Raw genomic sequence first — 15409 nt, forward strand, 5'->3', positions numbered from 1 at the left:
AGAACTTTCTTAGGAAAGCTTTTGAAAGTATTTGGATACAGAGATCTTAAAGTGAGTCATTTATGAAAGATATAACTTAGGACCAGTGTGCATCGGTTGTTATTCTCAATACAAATATAATTTTAATAAACACTTTCTGCCATAGCCTAAATAAAATTAAATATGGCAATTGTAATCCCATTGAGAAGTAGCAGTCAAGCTCCAGTTTCACTCCAGGAGGCAGTGTAGAAACTGAGGTCTGAACTCCTCTTGTTGAGATTTCTTTATATAAAAATACTTATTCATTAAGCAGAAACAGAAAGGGCACTCAACCAGGACACAGGTCAAATAGATTCTGGTCTTTTTCCAGTTAATTTTTATTCATTTGACATGTAACAATGCCAAAAGAAAGTGTATTTACTGAATCTAAAATCAGTAATATCCTCTTATAAATACAATAGGTGTTGGGATATCATTGCAGTATAAAATAAACCCTGAGAACTCTGGGATCTGTATGAGGAAAACAAGCCCAGTGAAATCTAATCTGTTAATTTTCTTTCTCTCTAGGTGTGTTAAAGACCCTACCTACTCTTCTTACTATTCACCATATCCAAGCGTCAGTCGGTTTGCATTTAATGCATTCTCCTTTGTTAACCACTACCCATCAGTCTACCTGCAGTGTGAGATGGTGGTGTGCAGGTATGGTGACTATTCTTCCCGCTGCTACCAAGGCTGTGTGAACAGGTTCAGGAGGAATGCAGAATCCTCCCAGGGAAAAGTGAGTGCTGTCATCGGACCTGTTCAGCTCCAGGAGGCTCCCAGTGAGAACAGGAATGCTGGTGAGTGCAAACAACTTCCACTTGTATTCAAAGTAAGGCTCTGTATATTGCTGTGTGTTTGCGTGTCAGTTCAGAAAGCCAGTTCTGCTGGCTAATTCACAACCCTACTATAATTCTTTTTTGAATTTATATAAGGTTGTTTAATACTATTTACAAACAATTTCCTTTTTATTATACTTAGATGAACTATTTGTTCTGCATGTGTCAAGTAGCAATTGATTTAGTTCTGCCAGAAGAGAAATGAGATGTAGCCCATCTACCTACTGGATTTGTATTAGATTTTCAATGTTTTCTCTGCCTGATTGGTATATCTCTTATTTATTAGCAACCACGCTTTAGGTCCCCTTGAAAATATTTCCCTGCGCCCTATAAATGGTGTCTCCACTGTACTAGCATCTTATGGTCTTGGAGTGTAATTATTACAAGTTCCTAGAATTGTTTGAGCTGGAAGGGACCCTTATAGCCATCTTGTCCAACTCCCTGCAGTGAACAAGAACAACTGCAGCTCAATCATTCTTAACTACTTTTTAAGTTCTTGCCATAATCTTTGCTTGTTTGGTGTGGACACAGAATCACTTCTTAAACAACATGGGATAATTTGTTTTCCATTCAGATCCGTATTGCAGATCTGATCAGATCCATTTTATATCAATTTCTCTTTACCTTTGAAATGAACTAGCTCAGGAAGTGAATGTAAGTCCCTCTCTTTCTCTCTCACGCACAGAGCTGGCCTCTAACACCCAGGTGAAAGAGGAGCTCGAGAGTCCTGTGAATGCTGCCAGCTCCCAGGTTCCTCTGGCTGTGACCGTCGCTGTGCTGGCAGCTGCCATCCTCACAGTGGGAGGAATTCTTCTGAAGCGCAAACTGCAAGAGCCCATCCCCTACCAGATAATGTGAGAGGTGACCAAGAGTCTGCAGGTGGAGGGTGGTGCAATTCGGATGTTTCAGAGCATTTCAACTGAGCTCCTGTTTTGATGCTGTGTCTCAGGAGACTGATTTCGGTGGCTTGGGAAAGAAGAACTGATTTCTTTTGCCATTGCTTACATGCAGATAGAACACTTGTGTGGTGTTCTACTGGTATTAGATGCTCCATAGAGTAGCCAAGAAAAATATTTCTTTTAGAGAAAAGTATCTCAATAATCCATTGCCATAAAATAAAATACACAGATACTGCACATAAGGAATAGTTCCTGTACAATGTTACTTTACTGGGGGGACATGGTTCTTCACATTTATATGTTTCTCTGAGAAAATGTAGGCTATTTATAAATATTTGCAAAGAATATAAATACAATCAAACCTGTGTGTAAGTGTGCAATTAAAAACACAGGGGAGGAAGAATTTGTAGAGCAACATTTCTTTCTTTTTTTTTTTTTTGTACTTGCAAATAGACTGCCCATGTGTCTGAGCTCACTGCTAATACATTATCAGATTGAAGGACATGGTTTCTGAGAAAGTGACTTTGCCAAGGAGTAATCTGTGCTCTTGCTATTACGCATTTCTAAACCTGTAGTGGCAAGGGGAATGTATGTAAGTTGCCATAAGGAAGCGTGACCAGCCTTGTATCCCAGTGTGAAAACAAAATAATAACAACATTAGTAAAGGAAGAACCTGTTGGGAAAACCCATTTACTACAGGTGAAAAGATCATTGGTATTTGGTTGAGAAATGCTCCTCTTTAGACTTTTTTGTCTTCTAGCAAGCAGTGACAGAGGAAAGCTTGTTAGGAACAGCATGTACTACCTGTGAGGTGAGCCAGAGACAAAGTAGTGACTTATACTTGAGACTACATCTTGTCCTGGTGAGGAGGATAAGAGTAGACAGAAACAGTCATTACAGCATCTAGTATTTCTTCCTGCCTTTTCTGGGTGACCTCAGGCATCTTCTGACCTCCCCATGCACTGTGGAGAAGGGACCTAACAAGGTTGGACTGCCAATGCCTACAGAGAATGGAAGTGCATTTTGTTACCCACACATGAGAATAAGGACTGAGGAGGGTCCTCCCCTTTTCTACCTACCACCATACAAGCACATTTGAATGGCAGAGCAGTCAAGGAAAAGGACCATCCTCTCTGCTCTTCACACACCTACTACTTTCTCTCTTGCACCAGCTCCTGCTGTTGTGCTGCTGTTGTGCTGCCCCATAACTTCATAGTCTGATGGCACTTTTTCCACATCTCACATTCCCAGAGTATCTCTGTGATCAGACTGGGAGAAATATCCTAGGCCCAGGATGTTGATGCCTCCAATCAGCAACATTCTTGTGCTTTTCAGAATTGTTTTCCCATGCTACATCTGTACCAGGGGTTCTAGATGAAGATATATCAAAGTTGTACCAGAGTACAGGGTAGAAGTACCAAGTGCAGTGGTTTCCATATTAAATGTTGCTGTGAAAAACACTAGTAAACTGCTCAACTATTTGATGTCCCAAAACCATTGTCCCAATCTCCCCACAGTTTCCTTGATCCACAAGCATTGTAGAAATGTGGAGTTCAAGAAAACTAGGCTTGGTGAGGAAGAAAAAAATCATCTTCTGAGGTAAATGTGCTCAGTGAATGGCCCTTCTGTTAAGTACCTTCCCTCCCACCTGGCCCACCACATTCAGGAGCTCTTCTATTGGTAAATCCAAGGGACGTGACTCAGCTTTTCTGATCCACTTGTCTCCTCACTGTAAAACAAACACAAATTGATTTGTATTGACATGCTTCATGTCACACAGGCAACAGAGTTCAAGAGGCCGTCGAGGAACCTGATAAATTTGACTAAACTGCCTCATGGGATCATAATGCAGGCATTCAGACTATTGTCCCTTTGTGTAGAAGTCTGTGGACACCCTCATTCCAGTGTAGATGCTTGGGGTAGTCATGGATGAAAGTTGATTGGTCTCCTACGTCCTTTCAGTTGTTTTCATCCGAACATCACAAAAGCCAAAATGTCTACAGAAACCCCCTAACAACAGGCAGCAGAACATAAAGTGTTTTCAAAGTCCTCTCAGAGAGTAATATGCTGAGAAACGCTTCAAGCTGTCAGAAGTCGTCCTAGAGAGCAAAAATTCATTATTGATAGGGACCTTCTACACAATGGGAAGGATGAAAACATCCTCCTTACGGTATTTGACTGAATTAATTTAATACAGTCTGAACATAGTAGTTATCTATTTCTACTGTGCAGATTGTCTGATGATTAAGAGCTCTAGAAATACGCAGATCTTTGACGTTTGTCACAAAGAATTAATTAATGAAGAATGAAGTGAAAAAATAAATAATCAGTGTTGTTCATTTACCTGGACAGCTTAGTGGGTATTTTTTCCAATGAGCCATATGGAAATCACGTTTGTGTTCCCTTTCCTCCTACGCCTTTTCAGTTATTACAAGAGTTTGGAGAATTGCTGTCCATCACTTACTCTTGCTTCACTGATTGCAGCATTGGATTGGTCAGCCAAACGTACTGTATTTTCTCTGCTTCTTGCCAAAATGTCAAAAACAGAAGAATATTAATTGTGAATACCAAGTGCTGGGTACATTTCCTCATTTGTGTGTGCATGTGGTTGTTTGGATAAAGAAGAAATATATTTACTCTTCACTTAAGTTTGCTTTCAAGGCTTCCAACCTTATCTTTGGCCTCTTGTGTTTTGCACTTCCTTCTTCCATTGCAGTAATGCTGGCCTTTGTGGAAAGACCTTCTAAGTCATTCTTTTTCCCTTGGGCTCCTTGGATGCAATAGATTTGTAGATTACAATAACTGTGCCATAGATTTTGACTGCTGATAATACCATTCAAGCCTTGATGGCTGTAAAGGTAAGAATTGAATGCAGAATGATATTTTGGCTCTTCGATCTAAGGATAGTTATCAGACTACTAGCCACTCTGACAAGAGAATGATGAATGAGAATTAAACATTTTATGCTTTGGAAAGCTTTGAATACATTTTTCAAATTTTAGAACAAACGTAAGTTGTAACTTAACTTAAATATGCTTAGAATCCACTGATTTTTCTGCTTGGTTTTCACAAAAAGTTATCAGCTGACCGTGATTCCCTTGACATTTTCTTGCCATTAACAATTGCATGGTGAACAGAGTACGAATTTTGACATGAACTTAAAATTCCAAAAACAAATATATTCATGCTGGAGCTACAAGGTTTTTCAGATATCTCACAGTGATTCACTTAAAACCTTGGAACAGCCTCACTAATTATCTGGAGCAAGTTGCCCACATAGTGTGGTAAAGTATGTATCACTTACAGGGGTGTGAGATCCTCTCTGCTTATGGCTGAAGTGCTCAAGAAAGTAAATCAGCAAGCAAGCCCTTGATGCCTCTGAGGTCTGCTCTTTTTGTTATAATACCTGGCAACGGGTAGCTCAGCCCAGAATCACTGATTGCCCCCTCTCCTTTCCTCACATCTCCATCATGTTGCCTTTCCAGTGGCTTCTATGACCACCAAGAGCCTGCAGCCCCTTGCAGCCCCCTTCTTGTTGGCTCTACTGCTGAAGGTAGAAACACTGAAGTTGAGGTAAAGCTAGCAATGCTGATAGGACCCAAGTGTCTAGATGAGGTGTCTATTGGTCATCTTCACTTTATATTTAGCAACAGCCACAGTTCTGGTGGGTTATGTTCAGAGACTCCCACTTGTTCTTGATCATGATGCTATTTTATCATATTTAAAGTATGCCAAATCTGTACTCCATTGATGGCTCCCCGGGGAACTCGTCACAGTAGCTGGAACCAAGGTATGAAGTTCTCTAACAACCTTCTTGGAGGTAATCCCATTTGAATTTCAGGATCCCACTACCTTCCTCAGACTTGCCAAGATTTGTCATCATAAAAGGAAAATATAAGATTAATCAGCCAGAATCAAGAGGTATCTTTGGATAAGAGCTCATTTTGTTTGTACAACGAGGTGATTGTACAACTCATAGTAGCATAAATATTTTCTTCCAAGCAGTGGAAAATGTTACTCTTGAGATACTATCTTCAAGCAGAAACCAGGATGTGACAAAATATTGAATAACAAATCAAACATATTTTTACTTCAGACTATCATGCCATGCTTATTTTACTGTCCTCCTGTAGAAAAAGAGATCAGTAAAGCCACTCCCCTTCAGAAATAGAGAGTATATATCCTGATGGTTCTTTCCATCAACAGCTCTTGATGAGATGGGTACCACTATGATATTGATGTGCTTCCTTTTGCTTGGTGCAGCAGTTCTGGAGGCCAGATCAGGTAAACCACTTAGACTTGTTCCAAGGCACATAGAAAATAAATTATAAAGACTGTCGATTCTGTTAACAAAAAATGATAGTCATGCTGGTATTAACTTGGGCAAAAGTTTAAAGGTGAAATTGAGTGCATCTTGATGTTAGCAATTCTAGTAGAACAAAACTGTGCCTAATTATATTAAATTGTAATAATTATTTAAATCTTTTAGCGGAGTGCATTCTGCACCCATGGGATAGTCCTCATCTCAGTGCCTTGAATCGTTGTTAGAGTTGCATCTATGAGTATATAATGTATGTGTGATTCTCCCAGTTACAGAAATTTGACCTAGGAAATATGGAAGAATTTATTTATTTTTTACTAAAATAGATACTTATTGTAGAATATATATCTGAATACATAGGCTACATGTAAAATATTGCTTGAGTTATTTGAATCTTCTTCGTCTTATGTACAATTTAATGAAATATAAAAGAGATTAGTTTTCATAGTCTATCATTGCGTGATGGATAAAAACAATCAAAGACGTGAAATGATTTTCATTCAAAAATTTTTTGGTCCTTTTTTCCTTACACGACAGTTACTGTCTCCTAAGTGATGTAGGTACCTTTGAGCTAAATAATATTGTGCATAACCTACAATAATTGCAGGCGATTTTTCTAACTAGTTATATAAGCATCATTATAGCAATTTATATTGCCCTCATCCAGTTTTCTTTATCTGTCCTCTCTTTGCCATCTTTCTCTCACTCTCTTTTTTTTGTTCTCGCTGCTCTCGCCTTCATTCCCCAGCCCTGCCTCTGTCTCCCGGGTCACAGCAAGAGCTGCATTTGTATCTTTGAAGACTTTTCCATTTTTGACACCTCTGAAGTGCAAAGCAGGATGCATCGTATCTAATTAGATTCCCAGCAAATTATTTTGCTTGAATGAAAGTAAAATCATTTTAGATTAGTTTTTATTTCCTAATGCCAAGTTTGTTTCTCCCCAGGCTTGCTTCTCCAGTTTGAAGAAATTCTATAAATATGGTTTATAAATGTGATGGTGTATAAATGTGCATCTCCAAGTAAATGCTTGAAACAATTGAAACCTGTAGAAATCAAGGGCCAAATGTGTGGCTCCTCACTTTGAGCTAATGGTTAACAGCGCGTAAATAGGGAAATATTTAGTTTGGGCATTGTCTTGACAGCTCCTCTAGTCCATCAGCAGTGAATTAGATGAAGTGAAGAAATCCTGGAGCTGGTAACTTCTCAAGATTCTTTTGCTTTGGATGACTGTGCCAAGTAACAAGCAACACATATATTTGACAGATAGTTTGATCTTGCTAGTTTGATCTCTAAAGTATAAATCCTGGAGATCTTATGTTGCAACATTTATTTGGGGACTTACACTTTAATAAACTCTTTCACCAAAAATGGACCTAGAAATTGATTATGCAGAATATCTGAATTATGAAAAAGCTAAATCAAACTGAAAAGCAGATGGGTTTCATATAAATAGATCTATTTTAAGAGCAGCTACCTAGGTGTGTTCACGAAAAGTTATTCAGCATTTCTTTATGTCTAACTGTTTTTAGAGGCATGTGAGAAAGTAAAAGCCAGTGGATTCCTACTGAAATGCTTATAATCCCATTGTGTTTGTTGTCCAGTTTTTTTAACATTTAGTGGAATTCTTATAAAATTACTCCTAAAAACTACAGGATTTAGTTGTGATATGTGGACTTGAGATCTTTAAAATTCTCTTACAATTTTACAGGAAGACATATTCCACATAAATTCCATAAACGAGGGAGAAGAGGTAAGAATGGCTGATGTTTTTTCTAAAATCCCATCTTTTTTTCAGAAGAATTAATTTGGTCTCATTCTGATGTCATTTTAAATGAAGTAACACACTGCTTAGCGTCCTTAATATTGCACATCAGTAGTATGGAATGGCTTGTAAATTCCAAATTATTTGCCTGGTAATTTTTCTATGGCACCACTGTGGTTACCCAATGAGCATAGGTTTAGGTAGTAGATGTCCTTGCATTTTGCTGTGTCCCTGAAACCTAAGCAATTTCTTTGAGCCACTTTGAGCTTTGCCTCTGCCACAAGTTCAACTGTCTTTCTACAGCACGTAGAAATGCTACCCGTACATGCTTCTGGTAAGACAGAGGTTGGGGGAAGAAAAGTCATGTCGTACTTCCTAAACTTACCTAGGATTCAATGCAAATTGTTCCATCTCCCTCTTCTTACCAGAAAACATTTGGAAGGTAATAAAGAAAAGAAATACATAAACACACGTTCCTACAACATTTTCTTCTTATCAACAAAGCAAAAAAATTCACTGCTATTTTTCTTACTCGAATTTTCCTTGGATTTCGTTCTGATAATGAAATTCTTTTTTTTTTCCTTTTCTCACTTATATGTGCTTTTCCTATGATCAAAAATTTCTTACAAAAATAGGTTGCTCTGAGCCTGCTTAGTCCTCTATAGAAACTTTGCATGAAATACATGCAGCTGACTCTCAGGACTGGCAGAGAGGAAGAAAATGTGGTCTGTCCCTCCACCATCACGGTCCACACCGATGGCTAATGCTAGGCCAGACAAGCACCCACGGGGAATGGTGGTACCCTGGGGCAGGAGGATGGGATAAGCAACTTCTACAGGTCATTCCCAGCTAACTCATCCAACTGTGTTTGTGCTCAACTCCCTCTCTCCCAAAGGAACCGGTCTCCACCTGGTCAATGGACGGCACAGATGCGAGGGCCGTGTAGAGCTGTATTATGAAGGCCAGCTGGGGACGGTTTGTGATGATCTCTGGGACCTCGCTGATGCCCAGGTTGTGTGCAGGCAGCTGGGATGTGGCCAGGCCATTGCAGCTCCGGGCAGCGCTTACTTTGGCCAAGGCTCAGGCAGCATCCTGCTGGACGACGTGCGGTGCCAGGGAAACGAGCTGGCCTTGCAGCACTGCAGTCACATTGGATGGGGGAGTCACAACTGCCGCCACCATGAGGATGCTGGTGTTGTCTGTTCAGGTACTGGAACATTTCTACTTCTCCAAAACCTTTTTCTAAAAATTGCATTCAACAAATGCATTTGGATGTAGGGTTACTCAGACATACTTCTGAGATATCAAAAAAAAACATGCTGTGATATCTCTATTTCTGTGTGTATGTTGTGTTCCGTGCATCTGTAAGTGACATTTATTTCCTACATGGCATCTATAGTTGTCAGGAGTATTTAGAGGAGAGCCCTGGTCTCCCCTGTCCCGTGGTGTCCCATACTTCAGGGCAGGTGCCACAGCAATGCCTTTCCCTGCCATCACCATCTGTAAACACCACTTTCAGTTTAGTAATAATTTTAAAACACGTTGCTTACCTGCCTCCATTCTCTCTGTTGACTTCTGTCAAGATAGAGTATGCTTGTAGAGTAATTTGTCCTGCCTTCATTCCCGAGGAACCGGGTTTCTATCTTACACACAGACGTATTCATTACTCAGAGACAGTCCTTCATATGGGAATTGTCCTTTATTTGTATTCACAGAATGGAGCTCCACTGAACCCCCCTCACTGCCCACAATGGGGCTGTCAGAGACAAGCTCCACATTAGAATCAACTGCTGTTATACAGACCACCACAACACCAATGACATCCATTCTGGATTTCACAATTTTATGGCCAACAACCGCTACACCGACAGAAGGGACTTCCTCAACACCAATGCCCAGCACTGTACTGTTAACCAGCGTGTCACAGTCGGATACCACACTAGATACAACAACCACACCACAGCCTAGCACTGCTCTGGAGACAAGTACTGAAGTGCCGACGACCGACAGAACACAAAGCACGACAAAGACAACAACTGCAGTGTTGGAGATGAGCTTGCCCATGGATATCAGCACAGCAGGTAACTCTGCCCAGTGTCACTCACCAAGACACCTCATTCCCTCAATGTTTCTTCCCACACCTGATTGCACTGGAGGATATCTCCCAGCTGTGGGAAGAAAAATTGTGGTCTGTCCCTCCACCATCACAGTCCACACCGATGGCTAATACTAGGCCAGTCAGGCACCCACGGGGAATGGTGGTACCTTGGGGCAGGAGGATGGGATAAGCAACTTCTACAGGTCATTCCCAGCTAACTCATCCAACTGTGTTTGTGCTCAACTCCCTCTCTCCCAAAGGAACCGGTCTCCACCTGGTCAATGGACGGCACAGATGCGAGGGCCGTGTAGAGCTGTATTATGAAGGCCAGCTGGGGACGGTTTGTGATGATCTCTGGGACCTTGCTGATGCCCAGGTTGTGTGCAGGCAGCTGGGATGTGGCCAGGCCATTGCAGCTCCGGGCAGCGCTTACTTTGGCCAAGGCTCAGGCAGCATCCTGCTGGACGACGTGCGGTGCCAGGGAAACGAGCTGGCCTTGCAGCACTGCAGTCACGTTGGATGGGGGAGTCACAACTGCCGCCACCATGAGGATGCTGGTGTTGTCTGTTCAGGTACTGGAACATTTTACTATTCCAAAGTGTTTTCTATAAATGGCACCCAATGTATGCATTCAGTTGATTTGAGTGTAGTGTTATTCAGTCATCCTTCCACCAAGACAGCAATATGACTTACTATGATATCTCTACTGCTGTACAGATGCAGTCTTTAGAGCTGTACCAAGTGACATGTTTTTCTTACCTGGCAGCCGTAGGTCCACCGAGCACGACGGACTGGTCCCATTCAATGGGTGAGTCATGCCTCCCTGGCCTTGCAGCACACTCCACCCCAAGCAGCAAACACGAGTTTGCCAAAAAGGAGCTGAGCTTCTGCAGGAGTGCTCCAGTGGCAGTGATGGGGACAAGCCCTGCAGCTGCCCACAGTCTCACAGCTCCAGGGCAGGAATCTGTAGGAGAGAGCTCCAGCCTCAGCTGGCTCATAATGTCCTGGGCCTCAGGGCAGGTGCTACAGCTGTGCCCTTCCCTGCCATCACCATCTCTAAATACCAATTCCAATTTAATAATGATTTCAAACAGGCTGTTACCCACCCCCATTCTCTCTGTTAATTTCTCCCAAGGTGGAATGTAACGAAGGGTAATTAGTCCTGATCCTATTCCTGAGGAATGGGGTCTGTAGCCTACAGGAGACATGCCCATCATACTCACAATCCTGATGTGAGTGATTTTATCCTGTCTGTTTGTAGGATTGAGTGCCACCATACCAGTCACCTCTGCAGTGGAGACAAGTGCCCCAATTACAGCGACGAGCTTTCCGGTGGAGAACAGCATAGCAGGTAACTCTGCCCAGCATCACTCACCAAGCACCTTCATGCTCACAATATAACTTCCTAAACTCAATTGCACTGGAAGATATCTCCCAGCCATGGGAAGAAAGAAAATATGGTCTGTCCCTCCACCATCACGGTCCACACCGATGGCTAATACTAGGCCAGTCAGGCACCCACGGGGAATGGTGGTACCCTGGGGCAGGAGGATGGGATAAGCAACTTCTACAGGTCATTCCCAGCTAACTCATCCAACTGTGTTTGTGCTCAACTCCCTCTCTCCCAAAGGAACCGGTCTCCACCTGGTCAATGGACGGCACAGATGCGAGGGCCGTGTAGAGCTGTATTATGAAGGCCAGCTGGGGACGGTTTGTGATGATCTCTGGGACCTCGCTGATGCCCAGGTTGTGTGCAGGCAGCTGGGATGTGGCCAGGCCATTGCAGCTCCGGGCAGCGCTTACTTTGGCCAAGGCTCAGGCAGCATCCTGCTGGACGACGTGCGGTGCCAGGGAAACGAGCTGGCCTTGCAGCACTGCAGTCACGTTGGATGGGGGAGTCACAACTGCCGCCACCATGAGGATGCTGGTGTTGTCTGTTCAGGTACTGGAACATTTTACTATTCCAAAGTGTTTTCTATAAATGGCACCCAATGTATGCATTCAGTTGATTTGAGTGTAGTGTTATTCAGTCATCCTTCCACCAAGACAGCAATATGACTTACTATGATATCTCTACTGCTGTACAGATGCAGTCTTTAGAGCTGTACCAAGTGACATGTTTTTCTTACCTGGCAGCCGTAGGTCCACCGAGCACGACGGACTGGTCCCATTCAATGGGTGAGTCATGCCTCCCTGGCCTTGCAGCACACTCCACCCCAAGCAGCAAACACGAGTTTGCCAAAAAGGAGCTGAGCTTCTGCAGGAGTGCTCCAGTGGCAGTGATGGGGACAAGCCCTGCAGCTGCCCACAGTCTCACAGCTCCAGGGCAGGAATCTGTAGGAGAGAGCTCCAGCCTCAGCTGGCTCATAATGTCCTGGGCCTCAGGGCAGGTGCTACAGCTGTGCCCTTCCCTGCCATCACCATCTCTAAATACCAATTCCAATTTAATAATGATTTCAAACAGGCTGTTACCCACCCCCATTCTCTCTGTTAATTTCTCCCAAGGTGGAATGTAACGAAGGGTAATTAGTCCTGATCCTATTCCTGAGGAATGGGGTCTGTAGCCTACAGGAGACATGCCCATCATACTCACAATCCTGATGTGAGTGATTTTATCCTGTCTGTTTGTAGGATTGAGTGCCACCATACCAGTCACCTCTGCAGTGGAGACAAGTGCCCCAATTACAGCGACGAGCTTTCCGGTGGAGAACAGCATAGCAGGTAACTCTGCCCAGCATCACTCACCAAGCACCTTCATGCTCACAATATAACTTCCTAAACTCAATTGCACTGGAAGATATCTCCCAGCCATGGGAAGAAAGAAAATATGGTCTGTCCCTCCACCATCACGGTCCACACCGATGGCTAATACTAGGCCAGTCAGGCACCCACGGGGAATGGTGGTACCCTGGGGCAGGAGGATGGGATAAGCAACTTCTACAGGTCATTCCCAGCTAACTCATCCAACTGTGTTTGTGCTCAACTCCCTCTCTCCCAAAGGAACCGGTCTCCACCTGGTCAATGGACGGCACAGATGCGAGGGCCGTGTAGAGCTGTATTATGAAGGCCAGCTGGGGACGGTTTGTGATGATCTCTGGGACCTCGCTGATGCCCAGGTTGTGTGCAGGCAGCTGGGATGTGGCCAGGCCATTGCAGCTCCGGGCAGCGCTTACTTTGGCCAAGGCTCAGGCAGCATCCTGCTGGACGACGTGCGGTGCCAGGGAAACGAGCTGGCCTTGCAGCACTGCAGTCACGTTGGATGGGGGAGTCACAACTGCCGCCACTATGAGGATGCTGGTGTTGTCTGTTCAGGTACTGGAACATTTTACTATTCCAAAGTGTTTTCTATAAATGGCACCCAATTTATGCTTTCATAAATTAACTTCTGTCGAGATGAAATATTATGGAATAATAATTTGTCCTGACTTCATTTCTGAGGGACTCTGCCTGGTCATTCCTATCATTCCACCCACCCTCTTGTGGCTGATATTATCTTCTGTATTTGTAGGAGTGACCTCCACCACAGAGACAAGTTCCCCAGTTCCAGAAATATTGACAGAGACAAGCTTCCCAGTGGAGTACAGCACTGAAGGTAAGTGTGCCCATCCTCACTCACTGTGCCTCTTTGTGCCTCCAATGTCCCTTCTCACACCAGTTAGCATGGAGGTGATCTCCCAGCCCTGGCCACTCATATCACAGAATCATAGAATGGCCTGGTTTGAAAAGGACCACAGTGATCATCTAATTTCAACCCCCTGCTATGTGCAGGGTTGCCAACCACCTGACCAGGCTGCCCAGAGCCACATCCAGCCTGGTCTTGAATGCATTCCAGTTGAGCATTCCTGACAGTCATATCTGCAGGGAGGATGCAAGCAGAGCATGAGGAGGAACTGGTAGTTTGGAAGTCTGTGTCTTGGGGCCAGGAAACTGCTAGTAGGGGGATTTCTTTTTATGGCAGCTGGGACACTGCAGAAGAGGGTCACGGAGTGTGTCTCCCTTCAGTGGATAAATATTTCCATAAGTATTTTGTGGAAATGTTCTGCATGATGAGCGTGCCATGGAATGGGAGCTCCTTGGAGATGGGTTCTGCTGGGGAGTTCTGACATGCCCTGACTGTGTTCAATGTACCACACCCCAGGCGCCCGTGTGCGGCTGGCCGACGGCAGACATGAATGCGAGGGCCGCGTGGAGGTGCAGGACGGGCAGCGCTGGGGGACAGTGTGTGATGATTTGTGGAGCCTGAGGGACGCGCAGGTGGTGTGCCGTCAGCTGGGCTGTGGGCCTGCCATCACCGCCCCGGGCAGCGCTCGCTTTGGTGCCGGCACAGGCCGCATCCTGCTGGACAACGTGCAGTGTCGTGGGGACGAGACCTCCCTGCTGCGCTGCCAGCACGGCGGCTGGGCCGTGCACAACTGTGGGCACGAGGAAGATGCCAGTGTCATCTGTGCAGGTATGTGGGTGATGGAGATCCAGCTCCACGAGCGCCTCGTTGTGCTCCATCCCTTCCATCCAACACCCCACCCTGGTGCTCCTTCATCTGAGCATCACAGCTCACCTGTGGCTCCTATTCTTCCACCACAGCTGCTGTGAGCACCCCAGCGCCGGATGCAGGTAAGGCTCTCCTGTGGCTCTCATCTTTTGCATTTTGTTGAGTTCTTTGGTTGGACCAAACCATGGACTGGTATTACCAAGGTGTTCACATCCTTTTGTTCAGAGCTAACAACCCGAAGTGCACTGATGTCAAAGCATGCCAAGACCGCATGCGCACTGCTACTCTACTGGCATTTGTTGTTTGTGTGCAGTACCCTTTATTTAGTGTGATGATTTTTGTACGGTGCTCACACAGCAGTTTTCAAACTGATACGGTTTTACTTGAAATGTTCGCCATTTGCATTCACAGCTGCAGGTAGTTTCTCAGTCAAGTGTTGTACTTTGGGTTCTGTTTGGTGTATAGCTTACATGGCCTTCATCCTGCTGATTTTGCAGTGAGAAGCAGAATTCAGAACTTGAGCATTCACAGAAAACATAATGGAGGATTGCCTTTGCATGTCACATGCTGTAGGAATTATGTTCAGAGCTTATGCCCACCCTCCTATAAGGAAGTTGTAAGGATTATCTCTGTGTTTTATGTAAGAACACATTCATGCTGGCATTTTGTAGTCACCCTCATAGGCAAAGCAAGAGATAATACATTTAAGGCCTTGCCCAGCTGCCTGGAGTGCTTATTTCCATGTGAGGGGATGCTGTCTGCTCAGGAAGGTGTTCCCATGCTGATTCTCATGACCTCTCCCAGAATCAGACCTTGACTGCAGAAAGAAGAGATCTGAGCAACCTGAAGATGGTGATCTGACACCACGGATGTGACAATGAACCAGCAGTGTGAAAGTGAACCTGCAGCAAAACCAAATATTTGTTTAGATTTGGAACATACTGAATGTGACCTGAAGCCAGCAGAAGAGCTGCTTTTCAGCA

General features: G+C 44.1%; 1 protein-coding gene across 1 annotated transcript in view; it reads left to right on the plus strand.

Annotated features, from left to right (window-relative positions):
• The window catches only part of DMBT1 (deleted in malignant brain tumors 1), a 32899-nt gene that overhangs the window by 13717 nt on the left and 3773 nt on the right, over nucleotides 1-15409 (plus strand). Inside the window, 16 exon segments of the mRNA XM_090144598.1 lie at nucleotides 547-818; nucleotides 1543-1711; nucleotides 5598-5677; nucleotides 8678-9046; nucleotides 9555-9920; nucleotides 10198-10595; nucleotides 10628-10745; nucleotides 11199-11288; nucleotides 11568-11965; nucleotides 11998-12115; nucleotides 12569-12658; nucleotides 12938-13249; nucleotides 13446-13708; nucleotides 13861-13870; nucleotides 14076-14387; nucleotides 14519-14548. Coding sequence (XP_090000724.1) covers nucleotides 547-818; nucleotides 1543-1711; nucleotides 5598-5677; nucleotides 8678-9046; nucleotides 9555-9920; nucleotides 10198-10595; nucleotides 10628-10745; nucleotides 11199-11288; nucleotides 11568-11965; nucleotides 11998-12115; nucleotides 12569-12658; nucleotides 12938-13249; nucleotides 13446-13708; nucleotides 13861-13870; nucleotides 14076-14387; nucleotides 14519-14548 — 3395 coding nt within the window.

The sequence above is a fragment of the Phasianus colchicus genome, chromosome 8, assembly GCF_987193195.1.
Source record: "Phasianus colchicus chromosome 8, bPhaCol1.hap1.1, whole genome shotgun sequence".
NCBI classification, from domain to species: domain Eukaryota; kingdom Metazoa; phylum Chordata; class Aves; order Galliformes; family Phasianidae; genus Phasianus; species Phasianus colchicus.